A 20,436-nucleotide genomic window follows, 5' to 3' on the forward strand; every position below is an offset into this window, starting at 1 on the left:
TAGCCAGGTGGGAGTCAGTCTTTTCTCCCAAACAATCAGTGACAGAGCAAGAGGACCGAGTCTCAAGCTGTGCCAGGGAAGATTTAGGCTGGATATTAGGAAGAAGATCTTCACAGAAAGAGTGATTGGCATTGGAACAGGCTGCCCATGGAGGTGGCAGAGTCACTGTCCCTGGAGGTGTTTAAGGGGAGACTGGATGAGGCACTTAGTGACATAGTTTAGCTAATTAGAAGTTATTAGGTGATAGGTTGGACTTGATCTCAAAGGTCTTTTCCAACCTGGCTAATTCTGTGATACTGTAAGGACCATGCAGCATTGGAACCTCCCCAGAGAGGCTGTGGAGTCTCTTTCTCTGGAGACTTTCAAGACCTGTCTGGATGCATTCCTGTGTGACCTGCACTAGATTCTATGATCCTGCTCCAGCACAAGGGTTGGACTCAATGACCTCTGGAGGTCCCTTTCAACCTCTAAAATCCTGTGATCCTGCAAAAATTGCAGTGATTTATAGAATTGAAGGTTTGATCCACAAGCTACCTCAGCAATAATGTTTCTAGTCTGTCTGTTAAGTAACCACAAAAGCACAAACTGCTTTAAAATTGCTCTTTTCATTAAGGTTGGATTATACTAGGCTAACAAGGAAAACAAGTGTGATATTTGGACACGTGTAGCCACTTACTAAGATACAGTTACATTATGAATAACTCTGATGGGCACCTTCCATCGCACAGCAAGTTGGGGCCGAGCATCTCATATTGCCTTGCATGTTGCAGACACTAATTCTGTCATTTCTAATTATTTTCCATGATGTTTTCCTTGACTGAAGAGGCAGTAATTATGTTTATTTTCACAGTTCCTGACAGAAAAAAACCCAAACAAATAAGCTATTTCAAGAAGTGTCACATAAGCTGGCTTTGAGTCCTTAAACTTTATCAAGTGACTTAATTACATGTTTCAGGTTGATCTGTTGGAAGATAGGAGACCCCTGCAGAGGGACCTGGACAGGCTGGATAGGTGGGCAGAGGCCAATGGGATGACATTTAACAAGGCCAAGTCCAGAGTCCTGCACTTAAAGACTGGATGAGGCACTCGGTGCCATGGTCTAGTTGACTGGATAGGGCTGGGTGCTAGGTTGGACTGGATGATCTTGGAGGTCTCTTCCAACCTGGTTGATCCTATGATTCTATGACTCTTTCCTTTTACTGTATTCTTCCAACTTTTATACAAAATAAAACTGAAATAAGGGGGAGCCGGTTCTACAAACTTTGATGGAAAATAAGAAACATTATATTAAAAGATTCTTAGTGCATTTTAACAGAACATTTACAAAAATGAAAAGCAGCCCTGCTGCCTCTGACAGATACATTTCTCTTTTTTCCCCATAATTAAACAAGAAGGGGTACTTTATACCATTAGAAATCTCTTCCCACAGCTGACCTGCCTAAAGAGACAGGTTTATGAGGCACCATGTAACATCTCAGCTCATGCATTCCCAGAAGGTACTTGTGGATTGGTGTGCAAGAATACTTTTTTCAAACTGACCTAGTTTTCTCTCCAAAATAAAGCCTTTGCTGGTTATACTTTTCTGACAGGAAGATGGAGGATTTGGGAAGAAGTATGCCATCTTTAGAGGGTAGAGTAATAAAATGTTGAATCCATATTAATCTTTCATTTTTTTTATTTTGCTACAGAGAAATCTAAAAACTAGAACAGTAAAAATCACATCTGCAAATGCACAAAATTAGCACCTGAGAGCCTGAGCATATTGAATAAACATTAAATTCAAAATCCTGACATCAGAAATGTGTTGAGACTGAATGCAATGGAAGAGGGCAGAGTGAAGGTTGCTTGATGAGGCCCACTTCAGCCAGCTTGAGAATCTTGATCTGTTACAACTTGTTTGTTTCCACAAAACTTCTGCCATATTCCAAATGGAAATTATCCAGTGCATTTGCCTATCCTGCTATCCTAGAGTTTATCTGAGGCAAACTGTGTGACCTCTGTATAAAACCAAGTACCTGCCATCTTTGTGGAATTCATTTTGGTACACCTCACACAACAGCAGCAAGGCAGAACTGGAAGAATAACTTTGTTTCACAATTCAAAAAGCAAACAAACAAACAAACAATACCAGCAGTAAGTGATGATTCCAGATGTTCACTTTAAGACCCTGAATAACATTTTGCAGATAATGTGCCATCCTCAAATTCTTAAATACAGCTGCCACCAGCAGCAAAAGGCCAGGACTTCTGTACAGCTGAATCAAAAAGATGCACCTTTTGTACCAAGCTTTTTATGGTGGCCACAGCATGCCAAGCCTACCAGAAGACCTTCATAGCAGAAACAAGCATAGATCGAGCTCTCCAGGTCAACATTTCAATGCTTTAACCTTTTCTTCTCTCAGGTCACAATTTGATGGTTATTTTTACCTCAGTGGTGATCAAAATAGAGCTCCCACATGAAGAAATAGCTTGTTATCATGTGACCTTTTACATCAGGAAAAAACACACCTTTTTTTTTTCATCCATAAATAAGTACTGTGTAGCCTGTGTGGAGGCAAAAGAAATTAAGAACTTTCTGCAGAAGAAGCTTTACTCTACTGTGTTGCTAGCATTTCTTTACAAGAGGTGGAATTCTTAAATTTCCACGAGCCATCTCAATGCTGAGCTCTCATTTCTAGTACAGACCACAAGAACAACTTTGACATGCTTAAAGGTAAAACAGAGCAGGAACTGCTAGCTAATCTTATGGAGGGACATCCAGCTGTGTATCCACCGGCGCACAGTCATGCTGGTGTTACAGCATCTGCTGAAAGTACTGCTGCAAGTACTTCCTTATTGTCATGCATTATAAATAGTGGTTGAAATGTGGTAGCATCTATCACAATAACACAAGAACTCAGAACATCTCCCAGACATATCAGAAGACATAGACAGAAACTTTCTCTGCCGTATTTCAGTCGTCACAAGTCAGTACAAGCCACAACCTGAAAGTTTTTGTGTATTACTTAAGGAAATCACAGCAACCAATGACTGTTTTGTAAAGTCAAAAACAAGACCGATCCTTCTCCACAAGCAAGTCATCTACCAAATGTGCAAGTCTGATACCATTAACCTGCTGAAACAAGCTCAATAGTCACTTAAGTCATATAGGTAGCTCGCAAAGCTAGCAAACTGCTTTCATAAGGGGTCATGAAAGGCTGGCTATCTTCTACTCATCACATCCCCAATTAGATTAATTCTCTCCTCCATGGCCTCATCTATCACTTCAGTTAATGCTTTATACTCAAATGGTGATTGGATTTGCCAGCTCAGCATCACTGTAATTACCTCTCAGAGCAATGCGCTGTTTCATCAGTTCTATTCTAACTTGACTTGTCCTAAGAAGAAATCCAATATGCACCAGTCTAGAGTCATTAATGCTCTGGTGTTTCTATGCTTTCTGAATTTCCATTTAACAACCTCCACATTAAAAAGGGGGAAAAAAGTTATTAAAAATATATCATTAGCTAACCAAACACTGAGTAACAGCCAACATGAAAGACAAACCTAATTAATGTAAAGAAGGTGAGATAGAGAATATGCTAATAGCATATAAAATGTGAATGGAACAAAATACTTCCAGAGTTATTCAACATAAGGAATTACATAATGACTACAATTTGGTGGTGTCTTAGTTTACTTTATAAAGAGTAGCAATTAGGTTTTATCATAAAATACTTAAAAACCCACAGAAGTTCTCTGAAAAGCTGTCCCATTTAATATATTTTAGAATAGGTAATGAGCACTGTATTTTAGTTTCTAATAGTTCCACTAAATAAATCAAGATGTGAACTTCTGACCAATTAACTGAAATATTACATTACAAAAATCAGAATACCAAATCATAGGCTCATAGAATGTCAAGAGCTGGAAGGGATCTCTAAAGATCATCTGGTCCAGCCCCCCTGCCAAAGCAGGATCACCTAGAGCAGATCACACTGGAATGCATCCAGACAGTTCTTGAGTATCTCCAGAGAGGGAGACTTCATAATCTCCCTGGGCAGCCTGTTCCAGTGCTCTGTCACCCTCACAGTGAAAAAATTCCTCCTCAGGTTCACATGGAATCTCTTGAGCTGGACTCTCCCAGGCACGTCCCTGTCTTTGAGCTGGGGGCTGCAGAAATGGACACAATATTCCAGATGAGGTCTCACCAGGGCAGAGCAGAGGGAAGGAGAACCTCTTCTGACCTACTAACAACAGCCCTTCTAATACACCCCAGAATGGCATTGGCTTTCCTGGCCACAAAAGCACACTGCTGGCTCATAGCCACCCTTTCATCCACCAGGACTCCCAAGTCCTTCTCCCTTTCACTGCCCTCCAGCAGGTCAATCCCCAACCTATACTGATACATGGGATTGTTCTTTCCCAGGTGCATGACTCTACACTTGCTCCTGTAGAACTTCATTAAATTTCTCCCTGCCCAACTCTCCAGCTTATGTCTCTCTGAAAGGCAGCACATCTCTCCAGTGCGTCAGCCACTCCACCCAGCTAGGTGGTGTCAGCAAACTTGCTGGCAATGCACTCCATGCCCTCATCCAGGTCATTAATGAATACACTGAATAATACTGGTCCCAGTACCAACTCCTGGGGAACTCCACTGGTTACAGGCCTCCAGCTAGACTCTGTCCCATTGACCACAACTCTCTACCAGTTCCCAATCCACCTCATTACTCCATCACCCAGACCACACCTCCTCAGTTTAGCTATGGAGGATGCTGTGGGATACAATGTCGAATGCTTGACTGAAATCAAGGTAAAGCACATCCACAGCTATACCATCATCTATCCACTTGGTTATGTCCTTGTAGAAGGTTATCAGGTTGGCCAAACATGAATTTCCTTTTGTAAAATCGTGCTGACTGCTCCCAATGACCTTCATGTCCTTGATCTCGCTAAGTACAGTGCTAAAGATATGCCACTCCACTATGCTTACAGGGACAGAGGTGAGGCAAATCAGTCTATAGCTACCTGGGTACTCCTTCTTAACCTTTTTGAAGATTGAAGTGATGTTTGACCTCCTCCAACCCCCCAGGCACCTCTCCTGTCTACCATGACTTAGCAAAGATGATGGGAGAGTGGTCTGCAATGGCTTCCACCAGCTCCTTCAGCACTTGTGGGCACATGAGATCAGGACCCATGGACTTATGGATGTTCAGTTTACTTAACTGTTTCCTAACCCAGTCCTCACTAACCCAGTCCCCATCAACCAAGGAAGCTTCCTCCTTAACCCTGTCGTCCTCTGTAGTCACAGGAGTGTGGGACCTCTGAGTATAGATGGAGACAAAGAAAGCATTCAGCAACTCTGCACTACCTGCGTGCTCCATCATCAAGGTACCCATCCCCATTCAGCAGTGGGCCTATATTGTCTTCAGTGTTGGTTCTGTCTGCAATATATTTGAAATAGAATCATAGAATCAAGCAGGTTGGAAGAGACCTCCAAGACCATCCAGTCCAACCTATCACCCAGCCATGTTCAATCAACTAGACCATGGCACTAATTGCCTCATCCAGGCTTTTCTTGAACATCTCCAGGGACAGCGACTCCACCACATTCCTGGGCAGCCTATTCCAATGGCAAATCACTCCCTCTGTGAAAAACTTCCTCCTAACATCCAGCCTAGACCTCCCCCAGCACAACTGGAGACAGTGGTCCCCTTGTTCTGTTGCTGGCTGCCTGGGAGAAGAGACCGACTGCCACCCGGCTACAACCTCCCTTCAGTTTCTCTAGAATACAAGTTTAGTAATGCACAACACATGTAGAGCAAAGTCCACCTGTTTCAGAAACTGGCTTTAACCAATACTGACAGAGAAACAAGGCAGAAAAACGAAGTTTGCAATTTCTAGTGTTCATTTTAGGGCAGTGACTCCCAATTAGGAACAATTTGTATTAAGACAGCTGATGAGAACATGCCTCTGGCTGCACTCCTCCCTGCCCCTGTACCAGACAACCGAACTGCCCACCAAGCAGACCCTAAGTCACTGCAACAGGCATAACACTGCTGACACAAAGTTCACTTTTCCTTAATTTTTTGGGGATTTGAACAGTTTAGAACTCAGTCTGCACAATATGGAAAAAGGGAAATCTTTTCATCCATCCAAGTCATTTCCTGCTCCTAAGTCAGAACTTGCAGCACCGGCTCCTCATCCAGCTTCACATCTGGTTCAGCTTTAGTAGCTCAAGTGCTGGGGAGTAGGGGGTGGAATAACTTTAAAAAAAAAATTGTTTTAAAAAGAATCATTTAGGGGATTCCCACTGGAGCATTTCTCACTGAAATACTAGAAACTGACCTTCCAATTTAATGAAAAAGCTCACATCAATGAGAATCTGCTGTTCATTTTAACGTGAGTGACACAATGGCATGAAAACAGATGAGCTAATCAGAGATGAAAAAGTTAGTTTTCTTTTCCTCCAGAGAGTGTGTTTCCAATAAAGAATTTATCCTCTCTCTCTATTTTTTTTTTTAATCAGTAACACTTTTTTAGCTGCTGGCCACACTCTTCTTAATGCACCCCAGAATACCACTGGTCTTCTCAGCCACAAGGGTACATCGCTACCCCATGGGTAAGTTATTGCCCACCAGGACTCCAAAGTCCTTCCTCCATGGAGCTGCTTTCCAGCAGGTCAACCCCTAATCTGTACTGGTGCATGGTGTTGTTACTTCCCTGGTGCGGGACTCTACACTTAATCTTGCTGAATCTCATTAGGTTCTCCTTGACCAGCTCTCCAGTCTGTCCAGGTCTCATTGAATGCCTGCACAACCATCTGGTGTATCAGCCAATCCTCCCAGTTTGGTATCACCAGCAAACTTGCTCAGAGTACACACCATTCCCTCATCCAGGCCATTGATGAAGAAAATTTCCTAAGTATGGAAATTACTAAATCCTGTTAAATCTGACCTAGAAAATTCTCATACTGACTGTTCTATACTACTAAAGTTAACTGCTTACATGCTGCTTTCTAGAGTCTAGAAAGCTTAAGAAATTAAATGTACACTTCCTGCATGACAAACTACTCAGCAAAGCAGTTCTACCAGGCCCTTGTGACTCCTCTTCTACAATTACTGGAACAAGAAGGACAAACAAAAGCATAGGGTCTCATCTGGTATCAAGTCAGCATTACAGGCACATTAAAGATTACTGTCAAGTTTTAAAAGCCATTCAAGATTTCTTGGATTAGAGTTGGAGAAGGCAATTAAGAAAGAATTAATTTTTTCCAGGTACCATTGATGAAAAGCACCCTCAGACCCTTGATGGTGTCAACTCCTTTATGCAGTCTTCTGGATTATTTGTTGTAGCAAAAAAAAATCTACCATATCAACTGTTCTAATGACAAGTATAAACAAATTACAAAACTTGACTTGCTAGAAGTTTATGAGAAACTGTAAACCAGACCTTTATAAAATACACTACTCCCTACAATGTGGCATTTACAACACTACCCTATCGTTACATCGGCCTGAAAATACACCAAACAGATTAAATTAATTTGGCCTCACCTGATGGGGAAAAACAATGAGCAATTAAATCTACTTTGAACCTTGACAATACATTCAGGTTGTCTACAAAAATAAGACTTGACTGGAGTTAAGGCATTATTTTCTGCCCTAAGCCATGAGTCTTAAAGAAAAGTCTTCTATATAATCCTCAACAGTGAGACTTACTGTGCCTTGGCTTCCCTGCTGGGAAAGAAGGAAAATGACAGCAGCCTGTTTCTCTGATAGGAAATAAAACCTGGGTCTGACAGAAGATCAAGAGAGGTGTGAGACAGATTTAGACAGAAAACCTGGAAGTTTCCAGCTCGGCCACCACTTCTAAATTTGTTCAACCTTGGACATGAAGGACAGTGAAGCATCCATCAAGTGTTCAAGTACAGGCAGGAGGGCCACGAGGCTGTGCTGAGTCTCAAGGACAACCAGAGCTTGCAGGTCATTTAACAGAGCTGTAGCTATGCAAGGAGAGCTCTGCAGCTATATTCTATATCCAAAGCCAGCATCTGCATCTGGCTGTCCCTCATAGTCTGCAGAGTAAATTTTCATTAAAGCATGGATAACAGCAAGGAACACCACTGCTGAAATGTGCTCATGACCTCTTAGAGTTATACACTATTGCAGGATGAGTGTGACATGACGCCATTGCAAAACCACGCAGAGATCCTGCCTCTTGACCTCATGAAGGAAAGAGGGGGTCTGTCACGCCTGTTAGCAAAATATGCCCTCCCTCCTTTCTTCATCTACTGCTAACAATCCACACAAGGCAAGCCACATACCTTTATGCCCACACTCAGAGGGTGGTCAGATGCTGGGTAGGAAAAACATTCATCTGCAGTGACACAATAGCCTATGCTGCCTACACATGCCCTGCAATGGTAAGGATACAATGTGCTGCTGAGCTGTGCTTCCTTCTGTGCATAAGTAAACACCCACAACAAAACAAAAAAAGAAGCTGCAGTCCTCCCAAGACAACTGTTGGAAGTAAAGACACAACACAGCCTGAAAAAGGACATATACAAAACAAACAGCTGCAATGTGGCTTCCTCTAAAGATTCAGAATCATAAATACAAGTAAGTTAAAATTCGCATCAGAATAGTTGGAGGTATAAAATTCCTTCAAGACACATAATTTACTTTTGTGACATTCTGCTTTGTCATGACAAGAGCTTTGAAGAACGAGAATATTGTAATTTACTTTTCAGGTCAGCACCTCTACCTGAAACATGTCACCTTCACTTCAACTTGGGCACCCTAAAACAGCCACAGACCTTCTGAAGGCCCATGTGCTCAGGCACATGGTAGCCACTCTGTTGCCATGCACTGAAAGGGCTGGGGTTTGTGCCCAACATTTTCCAGTGTCATTTTATACAGATAGGAGTATGAAGTAGCCATCCTCTAAGTTTTCCTCCTGAGGATTGGTACTGGGCAGAAACAGGATGAGAGGCAAACATATCAAGCAGATAGGGTCATGGCCAGTCATGAGAAGAGGTATGAAATTCTGCAGCTAGAGTCATTTGCAGTAGACTGATTTCTGCTTTGATACAAGGCGTGGGTTACATTCTAGCTGGACCACTTGGTGACTAAACAGAATTGAAGACTATGAGACAATGGAAAAGGCATCTCAAAGGCCTTGTACAACAGAACAAACCCTAGATCTGACTGAAACACAAAAATAGTAGAGCAATTACTGAAGTACTCATGTGGTAATGGCAGCTAATTTTAGCCAGAAATTGTGACTTCAGGTAAAGAAAGTCAACTCAGTAACTGCTGCAACAGGAAAGCTGGATGCTAGTTAGTATTTCTTCAGAGAGAGAGTTACCAAACATTAGAATGGTCTGCCCAGGGCAGTGGTGGAGTTGCCATCCCTGTTGGTGTTTAAGCAGCATGTGGACCTGGCACTTAATGACATGGCTTAGGATTGACCCTAAACTGTGTCAAAGGTTGGACTGGATGATCTTTGAGGTCTCTTCCAAATGGATGTTTTCTGTGACTCTGTGAATACTGTGGAATCCTTGCCATAAACTTTGAGACAGTGGGGGATAACAGCCTAGCTTATGTTGGCAAGCTGATGGAGAATGCTTTGGGACCAAAGTAATTTACAATCAGCAGGTGTTTGTGCTAAATGAAGACCTATAAAGCTGGTCTGCCAGAAGTCCAAAGGAGGGAGTCTGATGAAGCAAGGATAAATCAAGCACTAAAATAAGCACCCAACCTCAAACCAGATTTTGTGGGTCAGGGTGCCTGAGCAAAGACCTTTGCCTAACTAACTGCAATTTCAATATTAAAGTTAATGCCCCTCAGTACGCTAATGAGCCAAACTCAGTACATGCCAAACATATGACTATCTTACCCAACTCTCCTCCGAGATCATGCTAAATGTCACCTGGAAGGCAGAGATGACTAGGGCTAGGGTATAAAACCCATGAGAGGCGCATCTCTTGGCTTGCAGGGGCATTGCACCAGCAGGTGTGCAGGGGCACCAGTACCAGCACCAGTGAGGGTGCAGTGTGGGCCAGCAACACAGGTGCAGCATGGCCAGCACCAGCATCAGCAGTTGGAAGGAAAAGACAATGGGCCATGATCCTTTCCCTCCATCCAAGACAGGAACACCCTTCTTGGAAATAATTGCACTTTCGATATATGGCTGAACTCTTTGTGCATTTCTGTTACATATTAGAGCTACTGCAAAGGTTTGCATCTCTGACTGTGCTGGATGTTGCGCAGCATTTATTAATCCTAAGATCATGCTGAAGTTAGTGCATTTAACACCAATCTTGAATCTGTCACATTAGTAAATTAAACAATTTGATTGTTTTAATTTTTTGAACCTGTGTCAGAGCAAGTCCTTAACTAGGGCACTGAAAAAAAAAGAGACAAATGCCAAATAATTCCATTAAGAGTCCTGAGCTCCGAGCCAGGCACACATCAGGATCTTACCCATAATGTGACACAGTAACAGCACAAAATCCTTCTCCCTGAAGACTAGCTGAGTATCATCTAGTTTTCCTATCTTTGCATGAACAAAAATGTTTTCCAGTATTGGTATCAGTGGCCACAAAAATAATCACCAAAGCAAACACAGGAATGCCCCAGAATGAGTGAGTGCCCCTCCTTGAAGAGCACAGCATGCGTCTCATCATTTGGAATGCACCTCTGTGTGTGTATCAAAAGCCATTAACTGGAAAACACCAACTGAGAATACTGGGACTTTAGCATTAGGAAAGTGTCCCTTTACTTTTCAGCTCCTTTCTCCTCCTGTTTCACTTAGGACCAAGATATATATGTTTATATACACACAAACATGGTCATTTATGTATGAATACCCCTACTAAAAATTTGAACTACCAACTACTCCAGCATAAGAAATGAGTAATTACTTTTTTTATATGACTGAATTTCAAAAGTATTTGTGGCTCCAGTATACAGTTTAAATGCAGTTGGAAAGCTGAAAAGGCAGCAAGAAATAAGAGTGAGTTGTTGTAACAGCTACAAATTGCTTTGGCTCTTCATCTGCAGCTGAAGTACAAATGCCCCTTAAAAGCACCCTTTCATTTTCCTTTTCCTTTTGCATGCATGTTTAAGGAAAGTGAAACAAAAAATAATCAGTATTTGCTTGGAACTTTAGAATTGGATTCACATGCAATTACAGCTCCTACTCCTAGAGGACACAGAATTTATGAAGTTATTCTTGAACTCATCTCTTTGGATATTGAAGTGCTTTATGAGGAACAAAACAGACTAGAATAGTAAATCAAATAGTCAGTGACAAACATGAACAAAAAAAGAAGGAAATGAGATTCATCTTACAAACAGAACTATTCTATATGCATCCCTGTGAGCTGTGTCATTGAAAATATTTTAGGAATCTTTGACTGAATACATGTGTATGTTATATATAGGTATGTACAGTAAGAAAGAGAGTAGGTATATGAGATAGAGATGTGTATCTGTCTTCTGTGTAGGTTTTTTTTTCATTATATATGTGTATATATGATATAAGAAAAGTAAATCTGTCTCAATTAAAACAAGATCTGCACTCATATCTTCTTCAAAGAGAACACATTCTATTCAAAATCTAAAAGAAATATATAGAAGTGACACAGCAACAATACAAAAGCTGGTTTACAAATCCCACTGAAGGGGTTATCAATTGTGACACTGACAGCTGTTGGAAGTACAAGTTGGAAAAAAGCCTGAAGGTGTCAAGGTGGATGCAGGTTTCTGACACCAAACAGTTCTGACAACTCATTCCTACTTAGGAGAAAACATTAGGGAAATACTTGTTTTAGTAAAACATATTCAGCCATTCACAAATAACTCTTTCACTACAACACTTACTAAGGTTGCGTCAGGAAAGACTCTGATCATAGAACGGGAGGGGTTCAAAGTGACCTCTGAAGATATCTAGTCCAAACCCCTGCCAAAGCAAGATCACCTAGGGCACACTGCACAGGAACAAGTCCAGGCAGGTTTAAGTCTCTAGAGGAGACTCCACAACCTCTCTGGATTCCAATGCTCTGTCACTGTCACAGTAAAGAAGCTTTTCCCGATATTGAGGTGGAATTGAGGAGTTCCTGTGTTCCAGTCTGTACCTGTTGCTCTTGTCCAATCACGAGGAACCACTGAAGAGAGACTAGCCCTTCCTACTTGACATCAACCTCTCAGATGTCTACAAACAGCAATAAGATTGCCTCTCATTCTCCTCCAATTCAAGACACTCACAACAACATAGTTTCTAATTTTTCACTGTCATAATGCCATCTCTTTGCACCAAATTACACCAACTTAATCTCTGTCCTTCATGTCTACACTATGCCTGGACTTATTTCCATCTGGATGATTAAGAAGTACAAATATAACACAATGCAGAATTATTTTTTTTCTGCATTATTTATGTTGTTCAGTCCCCATTTATTTTCAGGGTTCTCCTTGAAATCACATGTAACCTGACTCAAGTTTTGGATTTTGTCTACTATTGTAGTGGGGTGCTCCAAGCTCCATTCGGGTGCCCTTCTCCCTTCAGCAGAGGTTTGAATGGAGGAAGACCAAGGCATGAAACTGCTTTCCCTTCCCACCCTGTGGGCTTGAATGGGGAACAGCAAAAGGCATCCTTTTCCTCCTGCTCTCACATGTGTACTGACTCATGGGAAAGACCATGTTGCAATCTGGGGTTGTGATTGGTTGGGTTTTTCGTGCCCAGTATATACTGGCACTGGACACATCATCTGGGAAGGACTTAGGGTGATCAGAAAGTACACACAGGTCCCACAGGTCCATTAGGTCCACTCGAGAGAGTTGCCTGTGGCATCTGGACCTGGCTTCTCCTTGGATTGGCACATCCTGGCTTCCTGCTCGCTACCCCCAAGCTGGAACAACCCTGCCTCTGCCATAGACTGTTGCGCGTCACAGGAACACGCCAGCAGTACAGCTTTTCTCCACGCTGCTAAGGCAGTGCTACTCCACGAGATCTGCCTTGTGGAAGCTACATCTGGAGACACTTTGACTCTGGCAGGTTACGTTCACATTGGACTGTGGCTCCCCAATTGGATTATAACTTGCAGTTCCCAGAGGCTGCTGCAAAGGAGATCCAGGGGCAAACTCCAAATTTCTACTTCACCTTCATGAGTAAATCCTGTGCTTTCATAGCCTTTCACTAGAACTCCACTCTGCCTTTGCTTTCTAAGTGGGGTAAAGCTACCTTGTGGCTTAGCCTTCTCCATTTTCTGATTTTTCTGAAATTACCAGAATTGCTTATAAGCATTCTTGTGAAAATTCCTGACCGAATGAGAACCTGTAAATAAAATTTAACTAATTTTGTATATATTTCAGGGCAGGGCTTTTTGGGAAAATAAAAAAAACCTCTATTTTTGTAATTCCTGCTTCATCAATTAATTCCCAATCAAATCAGTTATTTATAAAGGACGCAGCATCATCATCAAAGAAGTTGAAACACTGCATTAACACGGTATAAAGTGCTGGAAGTCTAGGTAGTATGAGCAGAATTGCATTTTATGACAAAAGTCATAGAGCTGTTTGAATTCAGCTGCAAGGATGTAACCTTGTACTCTATTCTCACAACTCCTCTCCAACACACTTAAGGAAGAGATATGAAAAGGATTTGACAGCACCAAACCACTTAGTTACAGTACAGTCATTGCCCTTATTTGGCTCAAAATTAGCCTATAGGTGCAGAAGATGTTAAAGACAAGCATGGCATTTTCCCATCTACCACTGTCTTGCAAATGAAATCTCCATAGTCCATCTTAACAGCAGTGTATTAATTAAGCTATCTAAGGCTAGATATTAAACAGATTTTCTTTTAGATCACATTCAGAAAGTAATTGTCAGCAGAAAAATACTCTTACTGTAGTAACAGCTCATAGTTAGTGCCTATTATAAGTGAAGACATTTCAAAACCTTCAGTGGTTGAGTATCTGCCACAGTACCCCAAACTGCATGTGAAGCATCTTAAGAGAACGGTATTTATCGGTTGTCAAAAAGCATACATTTCAGCATTGTTGTTCTAAAGACAGCAAAACTTCTCACTGAAGAAAAGATGAAGGCATCAAAAGTGCAGTAACTGTGTTAATAATAAGATTTCCTGTAAAAAGTTAAAAAAAATGAGTAGAACACTGATCTTTTCAACCACTGTAGGTCCAAGTTCACACATAAGGAGCTCTTCCACACTGAGGTCTTTTAGACAGATTTTTGGCAACTTCAGTGAAGTGTGCATAACAAGTTGAAGGGTAGAATGTCACTCTTACCTTCCATCTGCATAGTCTGCATCTGCACCTCCCCACCAGACATCTGAATCATCATCCTCAGCATCAGCTGAATCAAGGTTGTCACTTTCCTCTGCTAACGGGCAGCAAACGAACTCTACACCACGGAACTTGTCGATTCCACAGGGAAGCAGCATGCCATAGTCATGCAGATTCATACTCTTCTCACTACAGGACTACAGAAAATAGAAAAGAAACAACAATATTGCCATGGAGGAAGCTGGAAAATACATCACAGCACTTGAGAAAACATATGGGACTGCATACTGCTGTGAGAGGTCGAAGTTGGTGAACTGCATGATGTCTGAATTTCAAAACAATTTAGAGTGGTCACATGTGCACTGTAGGTAGCTCCCCACCTGTGTCTGTATGGCCACTGTATATAACAAGGTCTCTCTTCCCCTGTCCTTTAGTCTTTCTCAGCATAGGAAGACTTGTCATCTCCTATGTGACAACTCCACATCCTCTTACCTGAAATCCTCACAGGTGCTGCCTTGGAAACAGAAAATTTGAAGGCAAAATGATAACTTTATGTATTAACCCTGATTCTGATGTATTAATGCTACTGTTCATGACACAATAGATACCATTTAAAATATCTGATGTACTGGAAAGACTGTATCTGGTCTGAAACCTCTGCCAGTACAGTAGATTCAGCCTTGTTTGGGAAATACATCAGTCATGCATAATTGTACTTTAGGGATACAGTCGTGTAGGACAGGTGAAAAAAAGGAAGAGTCTGATCATGCCCAGTGATGATGTTCTTCTAGGCTAAGCCATTACAAGTTTGCAAGTACTTGAAAGGGACTAAAATTTATCTGCATGAAGTTTGATGCCTTAAACACTTCAATTTGAGGGGCAACAGTTTGCTTCAAGCAGAACTAAAAATGTGGAAAGCTGCTGAGACTATCCCATCTTCTGGAGGTGAAAAATGGAAATAATGTACAAGTAAACTAAGAGGTTCCGAGCAAAACAGGTAGCCAGAAGTCTTCCTGAAACCCATCTGAGTTTTCATCTCTACAACCTCTCTACATAAGGACAAAAATGCTCAAAATGCACTAGGAATTACAACATTAGGGTTTATCTCTGTTTTCAGTAAGTTGTATTAACTTTGTGCTTGACTACAAAATGTGTTTGACTGGCCCTGTGTCTTATCTGCTTTCCCACCCTTTAATGATGAATTCTGCATACTGCATTCTTTGAGGCCTCTGACCTCTGTGAAGCATTTGGGCATGCCAATATCCCCACCAAAGACAATGATAAAGGTAAAGCTTAGGCATTAATGATCAATCTTTAGTTCCAGAGCAGCACTAACATGGGAAGCAGGAGGCAGCATAAAATACAGGGGATGTGTGTGTGAGTGGATGTAAGGCCAAAACTAGTGCTATGAAACAAGGTCAATCTTCAAAGGTCAATGTTAAGCATACAGTAATGGATTCTGGCATGCTCAGCAGTGACTCCCATTTCCTACCTAACCAAGTAGAACAACAAGCCATTCACTCAAACATTATGTACTTGGTTGTGTTTTCCACGTCACTGCTATATTTAAACTTATCTTCACAAGACTGATACATCTCTAAAGAAAGAAGGCAGGAAATTTTAAGACAGATGAACATACCTCTTTAGCAACAGTATGCCAGTGCAGATGAGTTTCACACACATCCATCCTTTCCTGGTGAAGGAACTTGCACTTGTCTGGTACCAGAAGGGCATCACTCACAAACTCACCCACTAAAACAAAAAATAAAGAGGACAAAAAGTTGATTTTACTTCCAGCATCTCCATCCTGCTGTACTTTAGTTAGCCATAAGGCAGCTTTCATTTCTGAATAAAAAGGGTTTGTTGCAGAGAACAGAACAGTTTCTGAATGGTGCTTCCATTACCACCATCTTAAAACTTTCAGTTTGAGCTCCTGTCTTAGATCTCAGATGCACATTACATTATGAAAACTTCATCACAATATGCAAACTTCCATATATCCAGTATGTGTGGTGCTTTGAGAGACTCCCTCCCACTACTGAAATTTACCAGACCAGCTAAGACATCTTGAAAGTAAGATAAAGCTCCATTTACAGCAAAGCAAAATTTACAAGCATATATGCACATATATTTGCAAGTATTTACAATTCTATACAAATTAGAAATAATATAGAAATCCAAATTCCCTCCTGGACAAAGAAACTGCTCAGAAGGGGCTCAAAGCACATCTCTCTCTGTCTTGTTATCTGGTTAGTGGGATATTAGAACAGAGCAAAGAGGATGTGAATGGGAGAAACATTCCAGAGCAAAGAGGAACAAAGTAATTACATTTTGTCTTTTTATACCTCTTAGGAAACCAATGAATGATACAGACCTCATCATTATTATTCTTTCACAAACAATTTTTCCTGTAAAATATTCTAATTAGCCTCAACCCAGCACAGTATGAAATTTGCAGGACCCATTGAAGAAGTGTGTGATGCAACACTAAGTCAGAAGTTGGTAGGTTCAGATGTGGGGAGTGCAGTGACTGAAAGAGAGTTACATTTTCCATCTGAGTAGCAGTAAGGAGAGGGTTTAAATTGTTTTGAAATGCTTAGCTGTTCAACATAAACCAAATCTAACACCAACTCATTGTTTCAAGCAGCTCTACTGAATTACAGCATTAACGTAGTCCGTTATGTTACTTTGTTGGATGTAGCCTCTTTATTGCAATCTCATTTCATCAGCCAGATGAATTCAAGTCAGCCCAGAAGGCTGCTGAGCAAGTGGAGCTCATCAGCCAAGGAACAGGATGATTCATGGATCACCCGAGTATCCAGTGAGACTGAAGTAGGGAAAAAACGCTCTTTACCAAGGGTGTAAATGCCCAATGTGATTGTGCTGTTTTCAGCAGTCGAACAAACATGTACACACTGTGAAATGAACAATGTTCATAGCTTCACTACTGACAATTAAGAAAACACTCAATTTACAAGTAACATTATTTATTATACTAAAATGACTGCAGTTCTGTACCATGCTGGCATTGCAATTAACCTCCAAACCGCTCAAAGCTATTGTCTTGGTTAAGACAGCCTGGTTTTTCAGCCTGATGTTGGGCGCCAGAAGTAGACTGTCCTGGGTTAGCAGAGTTTGTTCCCACAAGCCCCACCTCTCACACAGGCAGGAGGGGAAGTAACAGAAAGCCCCTTTGGGTTGAGATAATACAGTGTACAATTACCCAGCCATTTTCACTGAAAAGCACAGTCAGCAGAAGCCAGTGCCCTCTCCACAACTCACAGCCAGCCTAGCAGAAAAGATCAACACCCCAAAATCAGAAACCAGAAGCAGCAACCAGAACAAGAAGCCTCGCATGTTACAATCTGGACTTCAAGCCCACTGATACTTTGCTCTCTCCAGTACTTTCCTTTGGAAGTTGGCATGCCTTCAGTGTGGTATTGAATATTCATCCACAACTCCACCCATGGGAAATTTTTTTTAAAGAAAAAAGGTCGAGAGGATACTTTCAGAAGTTGCTTTGCTATACTGAACAGATACTGGATTCTGAAGGCACAAGCTTACAAAGTTCTTCAGCATGAGAGTGGCGAGACCTTGGAATGGGTTGCCCAGGGAAGTGGCTGAGGGCCCATCCCCAGAAGCGTTTAAGGCCAGGCTGGATGAGGCCCTGGCCAGTCTGATCTAGGGTAGGGTGTCCCTGCCCACGGTAGGAGGGTTGGAACTAGATGATCCTTGTGGTCCCTTCCAACCCTGACTGATTCTATGATTCTAAGAAATCTTTAGCTCCCTGAAGCACATTTGTCTGTAGCCTCCAAAGAACTACAGTTTGTGTGTAAAATGAACAAACTAAGGCGGCCCAACAGTTGCATGGATGTATTAACAGGATAACTCATTTAAAGGAAGTACGTACAAGTTCACTGTTCAAAGGAGGTTCATCTCAGGAAGCCAATGAAGTAGCCCTCTGAGGCTTACAATGAAAAAGTCAGTTTTAAAATCACTCAACACCCAATGCATTGGGACAAAGCAGAGTTCATTAAGCAGACCTATATACCTTTGCTAATGTGTATTTCACATGAAATCCTTCCTATATTGCAGTGATTTTTATCTGAAGTCAGCTTACTAAGGAAAGAAGGATTTTGTTATCGTTATCCTTCAGCAACGTACTTTCACACCTGCAATTACTAACAGAAGCCTCCTAGAGGTGTCCAAAATAAACTTGCAAAAATAATGAGTCAAAACACTTTCTGGTGGCCCAAAATACAGACCTGCAGCTTCTGTTAACAAAGTCTCTGCTCCCAGTGGTATCACACTCTAATCTTGCACTGAGATTTGAATAAATTTGCACCTTGTTTTCAGCTGTACTTGTCTTTCTAGAGGACAATCCTGCACAAACTCAGTCAGTACATAAGTAACTGGCAATTGCTAATGCTTCAATTTAGTAAAGTACCTGAGACCTAACCAACCACAAGGGTATTTTGCTGCGGACTCAGAGTTTAATTTTGTCCTCTTAGGATATGACATTTCATATACAACTACAGTTACACTTCTCTGGCTCTGGATGCATAACAGTAAGAGCAGTCTTTATGGCAAACAGTTCTATGAAACAAAACAAAATAACAAAAAATGTATCCTGGATTGCCTTTTACTCTGACAAACAATGCTCACAAGCATGTGTGTGACCACACATCACCTGTCAGACTTCTGACAAAGAGAGAAACAAATCCAAATAAAACCACATCTGATAATCTCTGCATGAAGCTATTCCATTCATCTTAACACAGACTAATATCATTAGAATATTGTGTGCACAACATTAAAAGGCGATTAATGGTTCACCTCACTGCTGAAAAAGGAAAAAAAGCCTACATCATTTCAAGAAAAGTATAGCAATTATGGATATTAACACCACCAAATGCAAGATGGAGACCTGTATGTCCAAAGTTCTGAGCAATACAACCTGTCAGTAACAGTATGTATGAGCATGCCATTAGTTATTTAGAAAGTACATATATCTAATGTATTGAGTGTTTGAGTCTATCAGTAGAACAAAGAAATACCAGACATTTGGATATAATTGAAAGTATAATATTAGGTTTCAATTTTATACTCAAAAATATGTAACTCTCCTTTATGAAAATCAGACTCTTGGAAAACAAAGTAAAAACATTCTCACAGTAACCCAAGATTCTCATTTCAAGTGAGACTCCATTTTGCAACCAACTGCTCCATTTCACAGAAATAAGCAATCCATTGGAACAAGCTCCCCTCTGGTTTTCAGAAGGAAAGGCGCTGGGGAGAAGGGCATTTGCTTAATGTAATGCTCTTTCACTATATAGGATTACAATAAATTATTTAGGGTTCTGAAAATCTAGGCAGTATCAATCACTTGCAATTTTGCATGTGATTCCCAGTGTCTTCAGACAATTTTTTCAGTACAAACACAATTTAATTCTGCTTGTTATTGGCACATACACAGAGTTCATGCCCTAGAAACTATTTTCATTCATTTCATTGTAATTATTATTGAAGCTTAAATGCAGAGCTTTGAACTTTTGCTCTGTTTTTGCTGTTGTGTAAATAAAGCAATGCTCAAGTGGTGGACTGATGGACTAAACTGAATTCACTTGATGACTGTAACATTTGTTTGCCTGGGCTAGTCTAACAGAAACACAAACCCATCAGAGAGAAGCACTTAAGACACTTTTTACTTGCAGAAAGGCTTCTACCTGCATCATTCCAATACATGTTTAACTTGCAGTTCTGCTGAATCATTAGACTTTGGAGATTCTTTGCTTTTTGAAGAAGTAACCCCTAGGGGAAACAAGCACATGTAAAAGGAAAGCAACTCTTTGCCTCCTAAGAGAGAGGAGCAATTGTACATGGCTCCAAAAACACGGGAACATTCTAGTACTTGTTCTGTTTACAGTACAAGCCATGGCTAAGGTAGCTGTGATTTAGTACATTTTTTTGATTGATGGAGCATCCCAGCCTAGCCCTGGTTGTAATTTCCACTGTCAGAAGCTGGGATTGCAACACATAATTCAACTCCAATATCATCTTTTCTTCCAATGCCAACACACCAACTTGCACTGCACCAGTCTGTCCTCAGCACCTTGCCTGCGGTGCTCGAATTGGATGAGTGTTTCC

At 41.2% G+C, this 20,436-nt stretch overlaps 1 protein-coding gene across 2 annotated transcripts in view; it reads right to left on the reverse strand.

Moving 5' to 3' along the window:
- The window catches only part of APP (amyloid beta precursor protein), a 216,158-nt gene that overhangs the window by 99,245 nt on the left and 96,477 nt on the right, over positions 1–20,436 (reverse strand). For both annotated transcript variants that reach the window (XM_064152349.1, XM_064152350.1), the window contains exons 4-5: positions 15,929–16,041; positions 14,293–14,486 (exon numbers count right to left, since the gene is read on the reverse strand). In XM_064152349.1, coding sequence (XP_064008419.1) covers positions 14,293–14,486; positions 15,929–16,041 — 307 coding nt within the window. The remainder of the gene's footprint in view (positions 1–14,292; positions 14,487–15,928; positions 16,042–20,436) is intronic.

This window comes from Pogoniulus pusillus, chromosome 12 (genome assembly GCF_015220805.1).
Source record: "Pogoniulus pusillus isolate bPogPus1 chromosome 12, bPogPus1.pri, whole genome shotgun sequence".
Lineage (NCBI taxonomy): Eukaryota > Metazoa > Chordata > Aves > Piciformes > Lybiidae > Pogoniulus > Pogoniulus pusillus.